Source organism: Capsicum annuum, chromosome 3, assembly GCF_002878395.1.
Source record: "Capsicum annuum cultivar UCD-10X-F1 chromosome 3, UCD10Xv1.1, whole genome shotgun sequence".
In the NCBI taxonomy this organism is placed as follows: domain Eukaryota; kingdom Viridiplantae; phylum Streptophyta; class Magnoliopsida; order Solanales; family Solanaceae; genus Capsicum; species Capsicum annuum.
Window position 1 is genome coordinate 265341752 of NC_061113.1, and position 13850 is coordinate 265355601.

Below are 13850 nucleotides of genomic sequence, written 5' to 3' on the forward strand. Positions count from 1 at the left end.
TATTGTGTTATTTTTTATTATCTCTTATTTTTATATTAATTTTTTTCTAACCAATTACTTTAGTTTTAGCCAAAAATTTATTGAAAACAATCTCTCTACTCTATGTATCTGTTAACGTAGAAATATAAATTTTATGCACTTTATCCTTCATATTTGGTTTTATTATGAAAATAAATATATTGAATATGTTGCTCTTTGGTAAAATACTGTGTGTTGTAAACCCTATCAATATGGACATATGTGTACTTAAATAAAAGCCAAACACTAATTTTTTAATTTAAAAAAGAAAAATAATCCCTAGAAAATAAACATTTGTTTTATGGCCAAACGAATACTTAAGATGGGACTACTATAATTGCCACCTCCACTTCTCTCCACCTTTGCATCTCAACCTGAAAACAGCATCTTTTGTCTCGTTTCTCCCCTTCTCTCTCTTCCTTCTCTCACACACACAACCAAATCTTATCCCTCTCACCCTTTGGTCCCCCTCCTTTTCTCTCCCACTATATAAACTATCTTCCCCTTCCTTATCTCCTTCATTGCTTCAAAATATTTTTCCCTCTTCTCTCTCTTTCTTCTTTCCTATAACCAAACAAGGACTTACAACTACCAAAAGCAAATATCTCTCTTTTGCCCTTCCCTCTTTTTTTTTTCCAAAGCTCATTTTATCTTTCTAGACTTTGTGCCTAGAGTAGTTACCCCACTAGCTAGCCCCCACCTATTGTCCTATTCTTGGATTTTATAATTTTTGAGAAATCTCTTCACATCAGTTGTTAAGGCTTTTGTCTCAACATGAAAAAAGAGTTGAAAACTGAGAATAATAATAACAGTAATAAGCGGACCCGAATTGAGTCAGGATTGGACGCATTTGATGACTCGCCTGAGCCCAAGCGAGTTAACTCATCAGAGCTAGAGAAGACCGCTCCCGACTCGTCTGAGTTGAACCGAGTCAACTCATCGGATTCCGATGACGTGCGAAAAGATGTGTACCTGGATTCGCCGGAGGCTAAGCAGATAAGAGAAGATATATTGGATATCTTAGATGAGCCTGATGCTCTGAACGAATGTCCGCCGGAGATTCAGGATCTGGATTCCGTCATGAAGAGTTTTGAGGAAGAAATCCTTCATCACTCACCTCTTCACGACGATTCTCAGACCGTTCTCGATCTGAATCCATCGGAATCCGGCGAATCTCAAACGGACCTCGGTTACCTTCTCGAAGCTTCGGACGATGAGCTCGGTCTACCTCCGACAATATCTCCGGTAAACGATCACAACGTTAATGCCGAATCTGACGTCATGCCTGAGGCAGCTGAATTCGTTAACATGGCGAGATTTGAGGACGATATGCCTAATTACGACACGTTCGATTTTGGCATGGAGCATGACCTCAGGGAAGGAGATAATGACGGAGGTAATAGCAACGGCGACTTTTTAACAGTCGGCGGGTTGTTTGATTACCCGGAGCCGTCGGATTTTTCTGAATTTTCATGGCGGCAGGAATCCTTACCCGCTCTATGAACTGATGAAACTTTTTTGGTTATGTGAATGGTAGCGTTAGTTTGTACATCTGAAAACCAGAAAGCAGCACAGCATAAAAATAGGAAAGCGAAATTCAATACTTTAGAATCAAGTGTTTTCAGATGGTAGAATTTGGAATTTTTACATCATCCTTATATAATTTGCTCATTTGAACTGTCTACCCAGCCAAGTGCCAAAATACAGTAGAATTACTCAAAACACAATTAGCTTAATTTTAGCCCATTTAATTATTGAAGCAAAGAAAGTTGCTAGAACAAACAAATTGTATTTCTGTTTTCTGCCATGCGCTATTATACAGTATTGAATATATTATCAGTATAAATTCTGTTTTTAATGCGAGGAAAACAAAGAAAGACGATTTTCTCCTTTGTACTCCTATTGATTCGTTGCTCTTACGTTTGTGTGATATTTTTCTATTTTACAAAAGAAATATACATAATTTATGTGATACACAAGTCATATACTAGTAGAGAAGGGTAGTATTTAGTACTCCCTCTCCCTCTCATTTTATGTGTTATTTGATCGGGCACAAAATTAAAAAAATAAAAAATATTTATTGTTTTTTATTAAAAATGTGTCACTATTTATTTTTAATTAAGTGGGTTTAATAAAGATAAAGATGTAATTATGTTTTTAAATATTTTATTAAATAAAAAAGTATGATATGTTTTTTAAAATGAATTAAAAAAAATGATCACACCAAATGAAATGGAGAAAGTAATAAAAAATTAAAGATGATGTAATAGAGTAGCCGTACAGTATAAAATGCAGCGCGGTGCTATAAAGTTCCTTGTATCCCAGAGGACAAAAGTAGTAAAATTGAAAACGGCGACGATGAATGTGCTGATAGGGATAAAAGAGGTAAATTAATGAAGTTATTAGGAAAAGATGAGGGTGACTTTTATGGTGAATAGGATGGAGAAAGTTAGCCATCCTGAAAAAATCTTGGGGGTAGTTTCGTAATGCTATCTTGGATCACCAGCAAAAGTTGTTTTCTCAATTATCAAGCGGTGAGATCTAAAGTAATGGGTCATGACTCGTGACAATGGTTGCAAGTTAGGTTGAACTTTGAAGTTCGCGATGACACTAATAAAAGAATGCCTTTTCCATCATCTGTGACATTTTTGGACCCTTTGGATTTTTTCACACACTAATCTAGGATCTCATCAATTCATGTGTACCGGATCCAGAATTTTGATTAGGGATATTTATATTTTTATTTTTTTTTACAAGGACAGAAGAATTGTTTTAAGAACAAAAACTAAAATAAAACACTGCTTTTGTCAAAGTTCAAATCTGGATTGTTGATGCAGAATTGTACACCCTTCACTACTAGAATGTGATTCTCTAACTTGTCAAGAGTATTCAACAATATGTATATAACTGTAAATATAAGTTACCAGAAATTTTTTCCCAATGAAGGGTGTTCATTTGACCACCATTCGACGGCCGTAGCCCTGCCCCTGGATGAACTTTAATAATAGCGGCCCGTAGCTCCGCCCCTGGATGAACTGAAATAATAGCGGATGAACTAAGCATAATACAAGCTAACATGATACACACTTTTTTTTTTTGGGATCGATGATGTAGGATGACGATCGACAAATTTGTGATACCTGTTGAATCAAAACGAACAATATGTGTCATGGTCTAATTGAGATGTCACTACTTCAGCTGTAAACTTTCAGAAGCAATACAATTGTGAAAGTATGTTAAATTTTGCTTTTTTGAGGGTAAGATTAGAGGACGCTCATAGTTTAGATGCTAGGTTGAATGTCTTAGTTTGAATCTTTAGCTAGTAGATTATGCTAATATACAATTAAGTTTGGTATATTGAAACATAATAAGTTCCATAAAGTTTGAATCTCTTCCATTGAGGTACTTCAAATTCCACTCATTCCAGTTTATGTAAGAAATTGTAGTTCATTTGGTTGGTTACCTGTAATTTCACTTGTTGGTGAGATTTTGATCCCGACCCAGTAATCCCCTCGCCCATTTTCCATTCCCCAGCCCCAAATTTTTAAAAAACCGATAAAACATAAAATGTTTAGGCCACTTGACTAGTAAAGTAAACTTGATTTGCCACATCTAGTTGTTTTCTGCATGAAATGAAATGACAATATTAATGAGCATTCTAGAATCATGGACTTGATTATATTATGTCCTGAGTATTAGTGCCTGTTGCTTGTCTTGACACTTACTAATGTAGCTCTGTTTTAATTGTTGGATACATATGAAGTGCATTCATGACCATATACAGTTTTGCAGAGCCTTTACCATCAAATAAATGTTCTCATACTATATTTTGTCAAAAAAATTGATTTTAGAAGATGCAGGAGATACAGCAGGTCAGGACTCAGGACCATTATTCCTGTAGTCAAAGAAATATATTGGAAAAGCTATACAATTCACATTTGGTTGGTTGTCACTTGGTTAAAGACACTTATGTTCCTATACGATTCACATTTGATTCATTCGCATTCGTAGTGGTAGTATTACTCTCACAGTTTCTTGTTATTCGTCTCTCTGATATATTTGATATTTCTTGCAGTGAGATTACTGCAGTATTTTGTTCTCTTTTAATATGCTTTGTCATGCGTTCTTCAACATTTTGTCCTAGCTTCTTCGCTCTCGTTGTTTTCCTTTTCGTGATGGACGGTCTATTGAAATAGTCTCTCTACCCCACGAGGTAGTAATAAGATCTACGTACAGACTATCCTCTCTAGACTTCATTATAAGATTATACTGGATTATTGTATAATTCACATTCGAATGTAAATTCAAATCACCCTTTATTTACTTGTTCGTTAACTCCCCCAACATCCCTTCAATACTCTGTTTTCATGAAGAATCATCAGGATATCAAAAGTGGAGTCTCCAGTAGAGCCATTGGTGTTAATAGTTTGATCTTAGGAAGGTGCTGAATTCAGATATTCATTGTTGATTTAAGAACACAAAGTATCATTACAGAGTGGTTGTTATCATGTTCGTTTTTCAAATTTCAGCTTAATTGAAACAACAACAACAAAAAAAAACCCAGTGTGTTCCCACAAAGTGGGGTCGGGGGAGAGTAAGATGTATGCAATCCATACCGCTACCTCTGAAGAAGAAGTAGAGTTCAGCTTAATTGAAAGTTCTCATATATTAGAAATTACCACATAGCTTTGAAACGTATCGTTTTAGTTTGATAAGTGAATTTTCAACAGCTGAAAACTGTGAGTCTAGTCCTTACCCAACTTGATGAAGGGAATGGATAATTTTTGCTAATGCAAAAGGATTTCGCTAAGAGGAGACTTTCCTGTTCTGTGATGTGATTAATCATAAATAGAAGTTGGAACTTTTCTAGGCTACTTCAAATGGAATATGGCACCAATAGTCCTAATATAATTGTGCCTTGAATTGTCATTGAGAATAATCATTAGTACAGATAAAAAGAGATGCTATGAAATTGGCATATGAGCATAAATATATGCTCTATTAAATAGGCATATGATTCTGGAAAAAGGGTCAGGGGAATACCTAGTTTTAATATGAGTGGACAAACTAATCTCTGATAGGACATGTACTGAAAGCATATTCTTCAATAATGAGAGACAAACAATACAGAAATGGCTAGAGCCAGAATAATGCACCCCATGAAGCTGCTAGCACTGTGATGATCAAACTCTCCTTCGCGTTGAAGTTTGCAGCAGAGCTGGTGTTAAACCCTAAACCCAAAATGCTGGCCGTCTTAGGCGCGACTGTTACCATTGGTGAAGCTGAAATGCAGAACAAAAAAGGCAAAAGCTTTGATCAAATGCGCAGAAGCATTGGCATTTTGACATAATAGAACCCTTCAGACAGTATAAAAACGTTGTACCAGCAACAGTTGAATTGCTATTTGTCCCGAGAGAAACTTGAGGTGTTGGTGAGTTAGGAGGCAGTCCTTCAGAAACTAAAAATTATACAGAAATTAGATGAATTAATAACACATTGAACCTTAAAGATGGGAAGCTTTTTCCTAAACAGAAACAACCTCTTGCAGAAATGCAGGATAAGGTTGTGTACAATAGACCCTTGTGGTCTGGCCCTTCCCGGACCTTGTGAATAGCGAGGGCTTTAGTACACCTTGCTGCACTTTTATTGTATCTCACATGCTACATACCTGAACAAGTTGAGTTGTCAACATGCATACTGCAAAGAAGTGGCAACTGAAGAGCTAATGTAGCGTTGAGAGGAAGAGTGCTGATGCCAGTTTGATTGAGCAGCAGGCAAAGGCAACCTGGTTGCTGGCTATAGAGTTGCCTAAGGTTAATGCAACACCGCTGTGTCGGTGAGGGCGACACGCCCTGCACGAACGGTCCACAGGGAGCCAATTGAAACAGGAGTGGCCCACACGACGACACGGTGGGGCCTGCAGGTATGTTACCAAAGGTCTGTGAAAGGGTGGTAGGTACAAGAACAAATAGAAGTGAAATAATAAGAGCAGTAGTAGAAGCCATTCTGTGAACACTTCAGTATTCTTTTTCTTCACTAAAGAAATTAAAATAAGTAGCTGAACTTGGTTTTCTATTAATGCTAGAATGAATCATTAGGATGTTTACTGTATAGGCTTTTTATGTTGAAGGTAAATTACATTAATGTGAGCTGCAACATGCATAGAGTGTGGAAATACCAAATTATCATACATTTCACACAAATCTTATTAATGTCTCCTCAGTCAAAGAACCAAATGTTATCATAAATTAAGATGCTACCATGCTTTTATCATTCATAAGATGAATCATTATTTTACTTGATATTATCTTTACCTTCCTTGGATTAAAAAACAGGCAGCTTCAAGATGAAGAGCAATCACCAAGAATGGTACAGTAAAAGGGCTTTATGATTGCATGTATCTTTATTGATCACTACCTTCTCATAATTAGTAATTGGGGTCAAACATTATTGAAAAAAATTGGACGAACATGATTTATAGCACATCAAGATAACAGAATAATAATTAATTATGACAACTTATTTGTCAATCCGAATATGAGTTCAAATTGAATAAATCCGTCAAGTCAAGAAAAAAAGATGCATATAGCAAGTCAAATATGTTATCGAGATGGCTTACTTCTATTAAAAAAAAAAAAAACCTTTTAAGCATCGCAAGTTGTTCTATAAAAGAGAACAAGGGGTGTCAAAATTGATCCCCCTGCCCCCTAATAAAAAAATATTACACTATCGCATGTTTAATATTTATTAATACACATATACATGTTGTATGTTTAACTTATTATTTCTTTGTTTGTTTACTTCATTATATTTTGAATCCACTAGCGATAATCTCAATTCACCAGGACATCAGCAATAAAGTCTTTTTTCAAGTCTGAGGTGGATTGCACCAAGAACTAAGATAATGTAAAAATATCAAGAATAGATTCACTAAGTTATGAGTCACTTTTTATGCTAACTTGCTAAAAGCTAAGGAAATAAAAACATAGATTCTTGGAAGAAAGGTAAAGTGTGGGGAAGGGTGGAGTTTCAACTATAGAATATAGGAATATTTAGACACTAAAAAGGAGATGCCTTTAATAGCATATAGAGGCCTTTTTTTAGAACAAGAAAGTGATGCTTTTTCCATGAGACATGTTGTATAAGGACAATTGGAGAAGTCAAGAATAATGAATGAACAAATCAACAACCTAATGTTCAAATGCTTGTTAGGCAAGAATCAGATTCTAATCAATCAATAGGACAGCAAAAAAAGATAAAATGAACAATCCATAATCTTTTTCCAATTCAGAGAATTCCCTCATCTCCATTATCCTAGCACACTTTGGCTCTGAAAGAGAAAATCTTCCTTTCTTCATGACTCAGAAGGTAAAATATCTTTTGATACTAATTGTGACACACCGGGAGAAACGGTTTTCTAGCCCTTTACAAATTTTTTTAAAGTTCTATGTCCTTTTTACGATAGATCTTCATTTTTACACATAAGAGATCTAAAAATGTTATTTTCTTCCATTCAAATTGTAAAGGCAAGAGATCTCATTTCCTCGTGACACACCGGGTCGTCCTTCATAGAAATGAACCAATGATTTAGACTTGATAGGTTCTCATGTGTTGAACTCACTGTACCTTTGAAATATAGTGTTTTTTCATATACTGTATTTTTTATGTTCGGTGTTGAAAGTATCAAATCCAGTTGAACTCGTTACACAAAGTGCATCAGCCTTGGGACGTTCTTGATTATTTTCCTATTTCTTTATTAAATTTGCATTATTTTGACCACAAGTTTTCAGTGGCTAATGAATGTTCAAGTGTAATATTGTAGTTGTGTTGCATGGTGATGAGGATAAACATAGATTGTAAAGGATGTTACATGAAAGTAAGCCGGGCACTTCTCACTATACCAGGTAATTAATTATATTAGCATGTTTAGCCAAGCTACTAGAAAATTATAACTATTTATTTTTCCTTTAGAAGTGCATATTTTAAATAGTTGACGTTCGAATATTTGACCAATCTTTTAAGAAAAAAAATAAGTAATTTTAGAAGTGCAAAAGTTTTTTTTTTTTTCCTGAAAAAATTAGCCAAACGCAAATTGTTACTCTTCAAAAGTATTTTTTTTAAAAATACTTCAGAATAAAACTACTTTTGAAAGATTGGTCAATCAAACTATTAGTTTGATTTAAGTTTGAGTAAAGCATCTAGTACCTCTGAACTATGATCAAATTTGCTACGACACATTCCAATTTCACGGGGATTCTATTACTCATGAACTAAATTTTAGCGTATTTTTGTCATCCTTTTAAGTTGACGTGACACCTTTAACGTGGGTCTCATTTTATGTAATAAAGGTATAGTGTCAGCAGCACAAAAAAGTGCCAAAAATATGCTAAATCGAGTTCAAGGGTAATAGAACACCTGTGAAGTTGTAGTGTATCGTAGCAACTTTGGGCATAGTTCGGGGGTAATGGATGCATATCTCTTTTAAGTTTATTAAGAAGTACAATTTCTGAATTGACTTGAATTGTGTTATGAATGTAGAGCTGGAGACAAGATTCATAGAGAAAAGTCACAGCAGAGTAATTGTATGTGGGAACTTTGTGCCACAAGATGTTGCCATAAAAATAAGAAAGAAGACAAATAGGAGGGTTGAAATATTGGAGATACAAGATTTAAGTACTGTCAAAGATGATGAAAAGCAAGAGCAAATGCCCTTAGTAACCTCTTGTGACAACCACCAAGGGCAAGGTGAAGCAGAAACATATGTAACATCACAAAATCCACAACCACACACGTACTTTCAAGTTTACCGCTAATGCGAGGATAGACCATGGTAGTCCGGCCATTCTCCAGACCCCATTTATAGTGAAAGTTTTAGTGCACCGAGTTGCCTTTTGTAAAAACATAATTTTCTCACTTTTTTAAATTTCTTTCTCTCTTAGAATTGATTTCTAGTGCCCACGGGGTTTAGATCTTTCAATTTTGTTGTCTAATTATTGATTTATTGTGGATTGACACTAGTGCAATTGATTTTTAGTTTTTAACTCTATCAGTGTATTTTAACATGTTATAGCAAGTCATTTATCATTATAGAAAGTTAATTGTTAATGTAGGTCTATCTTAATTTGCTTGTGTAAAAAGAGTTGGGAAAGATTACCAATATGTATAGTTCACAAATTCCGTACACTGATTCTGTATATTATATGTATAGTATAAGTATGAGATTAACTAATATGCACTGACAGTGTAAAAAAAATTTACACTGTCAGGTAACTTTATTTGGAATAGTAGGTTACCCACTACTTTTAATTACTAGTTTAATCGCACGTGCCTCGCACGTGTACGTTTAATTATTTAAAATTAAATGATTTTATTTATCGTGAAGATGTTTAATGAAGTGTAAAAATTTAAATTACTTTTCAAAACTTCTTCACACTTTAATATAATAATGAAAACATAAACATATATTTTAGTGTGAGTACATATACATATTCCCATCAGAAGTTTTAAGTGATTGATGGATCATCAGTTTTGCATTTGTCATGCGGTACCTCTTTCTCTTGCTGCAAGAGGCTAAGAGAAACGCATCAATTTGAATCATATTTGTGGCACAATAATTTTTCTATCTTTTTTCCTATATTTAAAATTTTGCCTTGTTTAAAATCAAACCTTTATAAAATCATTGTTACGTTATGTCTTCTTTTTTTGTGTGTTGAGCATGAGAGTTGCTTATTTCAAGGAGTATTTCGTATTTGTTTGAGCAAATTTAACATTCAGATTGACTTGTCTACCTTGAGAAACAACTCATTCAACATCTATGTTTCTTTGTACTTAAGAAATTTTATTTCTTTGTGACACATGAATTCATGATTTGATTAAGCTTATAGAATTTCTTAACATATATAAGTTATAAAATCCATACGAGAGTAAGTTGATTCTTTTTTTTTTTTTTCTAAAAAAAAAAAGAAAGAACAATTACTTCTACCACTTGCTTAAAGGATAAAAGCACCTACTTGCTATATTAAGATTGTGTACCCCCATAGAATCAGTTGCAGTCTGGAAGAAATTACATACATCGTCTCATGAATAACATGTTATTGTTTTTCAAATCTTATTAAAATCAAATTTAGTTATGTAAAATTCTTAAACTAATGAAAAAAGTATTAATTATCATTAATTTTGATGACGTCTAATAAGGAAATGTGAAAAGGACGATTTTATCTAAAATAAGGAATTTTAACCAAGGTAAAAAGTTCAATTCACTTTTCTAAAGGTTTTCACACTTTTAATATATTATTATTACTAGTCATATCTTACGCGCCTCGCGCGTGCACCTCACTTCAAGTAATTCAGTTAACAAAATCACTTCGATATTGTACAAGAAAATATGCTTGAATTAAGAAATAAATTAATTTATTTATTTAATACGAAAAACACTTAAATATAAAATTAACATATTCATACAAATCATATAAAAGACATAAGAGCATATTATGTTAATTAACTCTCTCTCTCTTTCTCTCTCTCTCTCTATATATGTATGTGTGTATATATATATATGTGTGTGTGTATACGTTATATTATTAAGTAATCACTTAAAATATTTGGTGTAAATTATTAACCATATTTACGGTAAATTTGCAACTTTAATTTATTGGGTTTAGCATTAAACCAAATCAACTTGTATTAAAATATAATCAATTTAAGCAAATTTTGATAGTCGTTTATATAGAATCTTTATTTTAATATATTTATTTTATAAAATATCAAATTTTAGACTAAATTTATAGTTATTTTGGTTTATAGAAATTTTTTCTATACAAGATATACCTAAATCAACAAGAACTTTAATTAATTTCATATACTTAATATTTCATATAATAAGCAATAATAATTATTTAAGAAAAAAAGTGAAAAAAATAATTTGTTATTACAAAATCTTAATGAATGACAAAAGTTTGAATCACTTAGTGGTGTGCGTGCTTTGTACGTGTCTCTCTTGTCAATCAAAAAATTCATTATATCTATATAGCTCGTACCAATAAACCAAAAGAGTCTATTGTTAAAAATAATGACCGCATGTCAGATCTCATAGTTTATTCATAATTGAAAAAAAGTTGCATATAGTTAATTTTTAAACGGAATTCATAGAGAATCAGAATGACTAACTAATTTCTTATGACGGAATGTAATGATTCAAAGAATTTGTTCAAATTTGTAAATAAGTCAATTTCAAATTATTAATTGTAAATGCATCATTATTAACAAAAATCACACACAAAAAAATTAATTAATAATTATCTATCAAGAATACATGATAATTTATTATTTTAAACTTCAAGAACATACTATAATTACAGTCACAAAAAAAAAATTCTCAATTAACAATTGTCTATAAAATATACATGATATTCTTGTAAACATAAAAAAATATACAAATTTTTTTTAGAGCTTACCTTAAATCACAAACAAATTTGTCTCTTCAATTATAAATACCATCAATATTTCAAAAAAAAAAAAAAAATCTCAGAAAGCAAGTGTCAATCAAGAATACATAATAGATTATTATTGTAAACTTCAAAAATATACTAAAATTTTAGAAAACTTACCTCAAATCACAAAACAAATTCATCTCTTTAATCATAAATACTAATAAGATTTTAATCATAAAGAATATATTAAAAAATTAAAATACTTACCTCAAATCTCAAGTAAATTTATCTCTTCAATCAAAAGATATATCAAAATTTTACTAAAACACACCTCAATTAACAATTATATATCCATAAAATTACATGATAATTTGTTGTAAATTTCAAGAATATACTAAAATTTTAGAAAATTTACCTAAAATCACAAGAAAACTTATCTCTTCAATCAAATAAAAGAAACAGTAGACTAAACCAAGGAAAAATTATCACATGCTATAAAACAATATTAATATAGCTTAAAGAACTCACTTAATTAGGAACAATCAATTGTATAGAGAACATCAACATGGGTTGTAGTGCAACGGATGGGGTTGCTCCACCCTTAACCAGAGGTCGAGGGTTGGACCTGGGCATGGAGAAAACTCTGTTAGGAGCGCTACCCCCGAATGGGGCCCTACCCGGCGCGAATCTGGATTAGTCGGAATCCGATGCGGGTACCGAACATCGAATGGGAAACCAAAAAAAAAAAATTGCATGGAGAACAAAAAAGGAAAATATTAATAAAGTTTAAACCTTTTCTAATATAAATACTATTATAGTAAGTTTTCTACTTATTCTGTTATTATTTTTTCCTTTTAAATCTAAGTTAATTAGGCCTCATCTTTAATATGAATATGAATACAATAATAATAGTAAAGATACTACTCCAAAGTTATTACTCGTGTGAAGGAAAAAAAATTGATTTCTACTTTTAAAATTAGTGCTAATCTTTATAGTGAGTATAGTTCTAATAAGATACAATTTTTATATAAGGTAAGATTATGATTGACTAAAATTATCTCTTATCATAAATTTAGGATTTTTAATTTAAGGATTTTTTTTCATATATTTTAAACTCTTGATACCCATATATTTTAGGAGACAATATTATAAATATAATTAAATAATTATTTAAGAAAATAGTGAAAAGACGATTTTGTCTAACGAAGGAACTTTTAATGAAGACAAAAAGTTCGATCACTTTTCTAAAGGTTTTCACACTTTTAATATATTATAGATTATAAATATAGATTATAGATTATAGATTATAGATTATTATTATTATTATTATTATTATTACTACTACTACTACTACTATTACTATTATTATTATTACTACTACTACTATTACTATTATTATTACTATTATTATTACTACTATTATTATAGAACGTTTTTGTCATAATTTAGCTAGAATAAAATTAGTTATATATAATTTAGTTTTTCAATAGGACACCTTTTCTTTTAATCCTTTTTACACGCGATTAGGAAACATATTGATTTGTTGGGTTTTGTGTAGGATTTTTGTTTTTCTAAAATTTATATTAGTTTATTGGATGTGTAATTTAAATAGATTATGCGAAAGGACGATTTTGTCTAAAGGAAAGACTTGTAATAAAGGGCAAAAAGTTCAAACGTGATTTGTAAGGCCCTTTACACTTTTAATATAATAGAGATAGAGATTATATTATTATTATTATAGATACAAATATTTACAACTTTTTTCTTTCTCATTTTTTAACTCCTGCTCCGTAATTCCCTCCCTCCTCCATAAATCTCTCTCCCACTCTCTCCTTACATATCTATTTTCTTGTTTTAGTTCCAATACAAGCGTATTATGTAAAATATAAGCGTGGTTATATTGAAATTATGTGAAATATGTTCTTGTTTGACTCTCCTAATCCAACGAAGAGTATATAATTTTTTCCCTATGCAATTCCTGTATGGTGAGTCAGGTATATTCCTACTAGGAGTGTTCATGTTTGGATAGAATTGGCCTAAATTAAAAAATCAAATCAAATCAATTAAATAAATCAAACTTTATTTGATTTGTACGCACGTCAATGTATAATATACAATTGAATGGGGAATAAAAAGTTATTCTAAAAAGTGGTAATTGTGATGGCTTTCAACGGGGAATGCTGCTGCTATTTTGCTTTAATGGTGAATATTATTGAAAAAAATATAGAATTGAAAGTAATAAAAAGGAAAAAAGATACAATGGAGTATTTGCAATTTTGGTAAATAGGGTCATACTCCTCTGTTAGAATAAATATAGGTGTTTTGGTTATATCATACTATTCATTTTTTAAATTTAAATTTAAAATATTTTAAAAGTGATTATATTTGAAAAGTTACCTGTTA

The 13850-nt window shown here is 31.7% G+C and overlaps 3 protein-coding genes across 3 annotated transcripts; 2 read left to right on the forward strand and 1 right to left on the reverse strand.

Annotated features, from left to right (window-relative positions):
- The first annotated feature begins 298 nt into the window (after window positions 1-298).
- Window positions 299-1914, forward strand: LOC107862160. The gene has a single exon (XM_016707637.2). It carries the CDS (start codon window positions 793-795, stop codon window positions 1519-1521), a length of 729 nt encoding a protein of 242 aa, XP_016563123.2. The 5' UTR covers window positions 299-792; the 3' UTR covers window positions 1522-1914.
- Window positions 1915-4893: 2979 nt separating this feature from the next.
- Window positions 4894-6156, reverse strand: LOC107856152 (non-specific lipid transfer protein GPI-anchored 10). Its single transcript, XM_016701146.2, has 3 exons — window positions 5687-6156; window positions 5402-5476; window positions 4894-5300 (listed from the first exon to the last, which is right to left on the reverse strand). The coding sequence occupies exons 1-3, from the start codon at window positions 6021-6023 to the stop codon at window positions 5155-5157; spliced, it is 558 nt and encodes a 185-aa protein (XP_016556632.2). The 5' UTR covers window positions 6024-6156; the 3' UTR covers window positions 4894-5154.
- A 1044-nt stretch (window positions 6157-7200) lies between these two features.
- LOC124897248 lies at window positions 7201-9062 on the forward strand. Its single transcript, XM_047410045.1, has 3 exons — window positions 7201-7386; window positions 7841-7922; window positions 8557-9062. The coding sequence occupies exons 1-3, from the start codon at window positions 7375-7377 to the stop codon at window positions 8829-8831; spliced, it is 369 nt and encodes a 122-aa protein (XP_047266001.1). The 5' UTR covers window positions 7201-7374; the 3' UTR covers window positions 8832-9062.
- Window positions 9063-13850: the final 4788 nt, after the last annotated feature.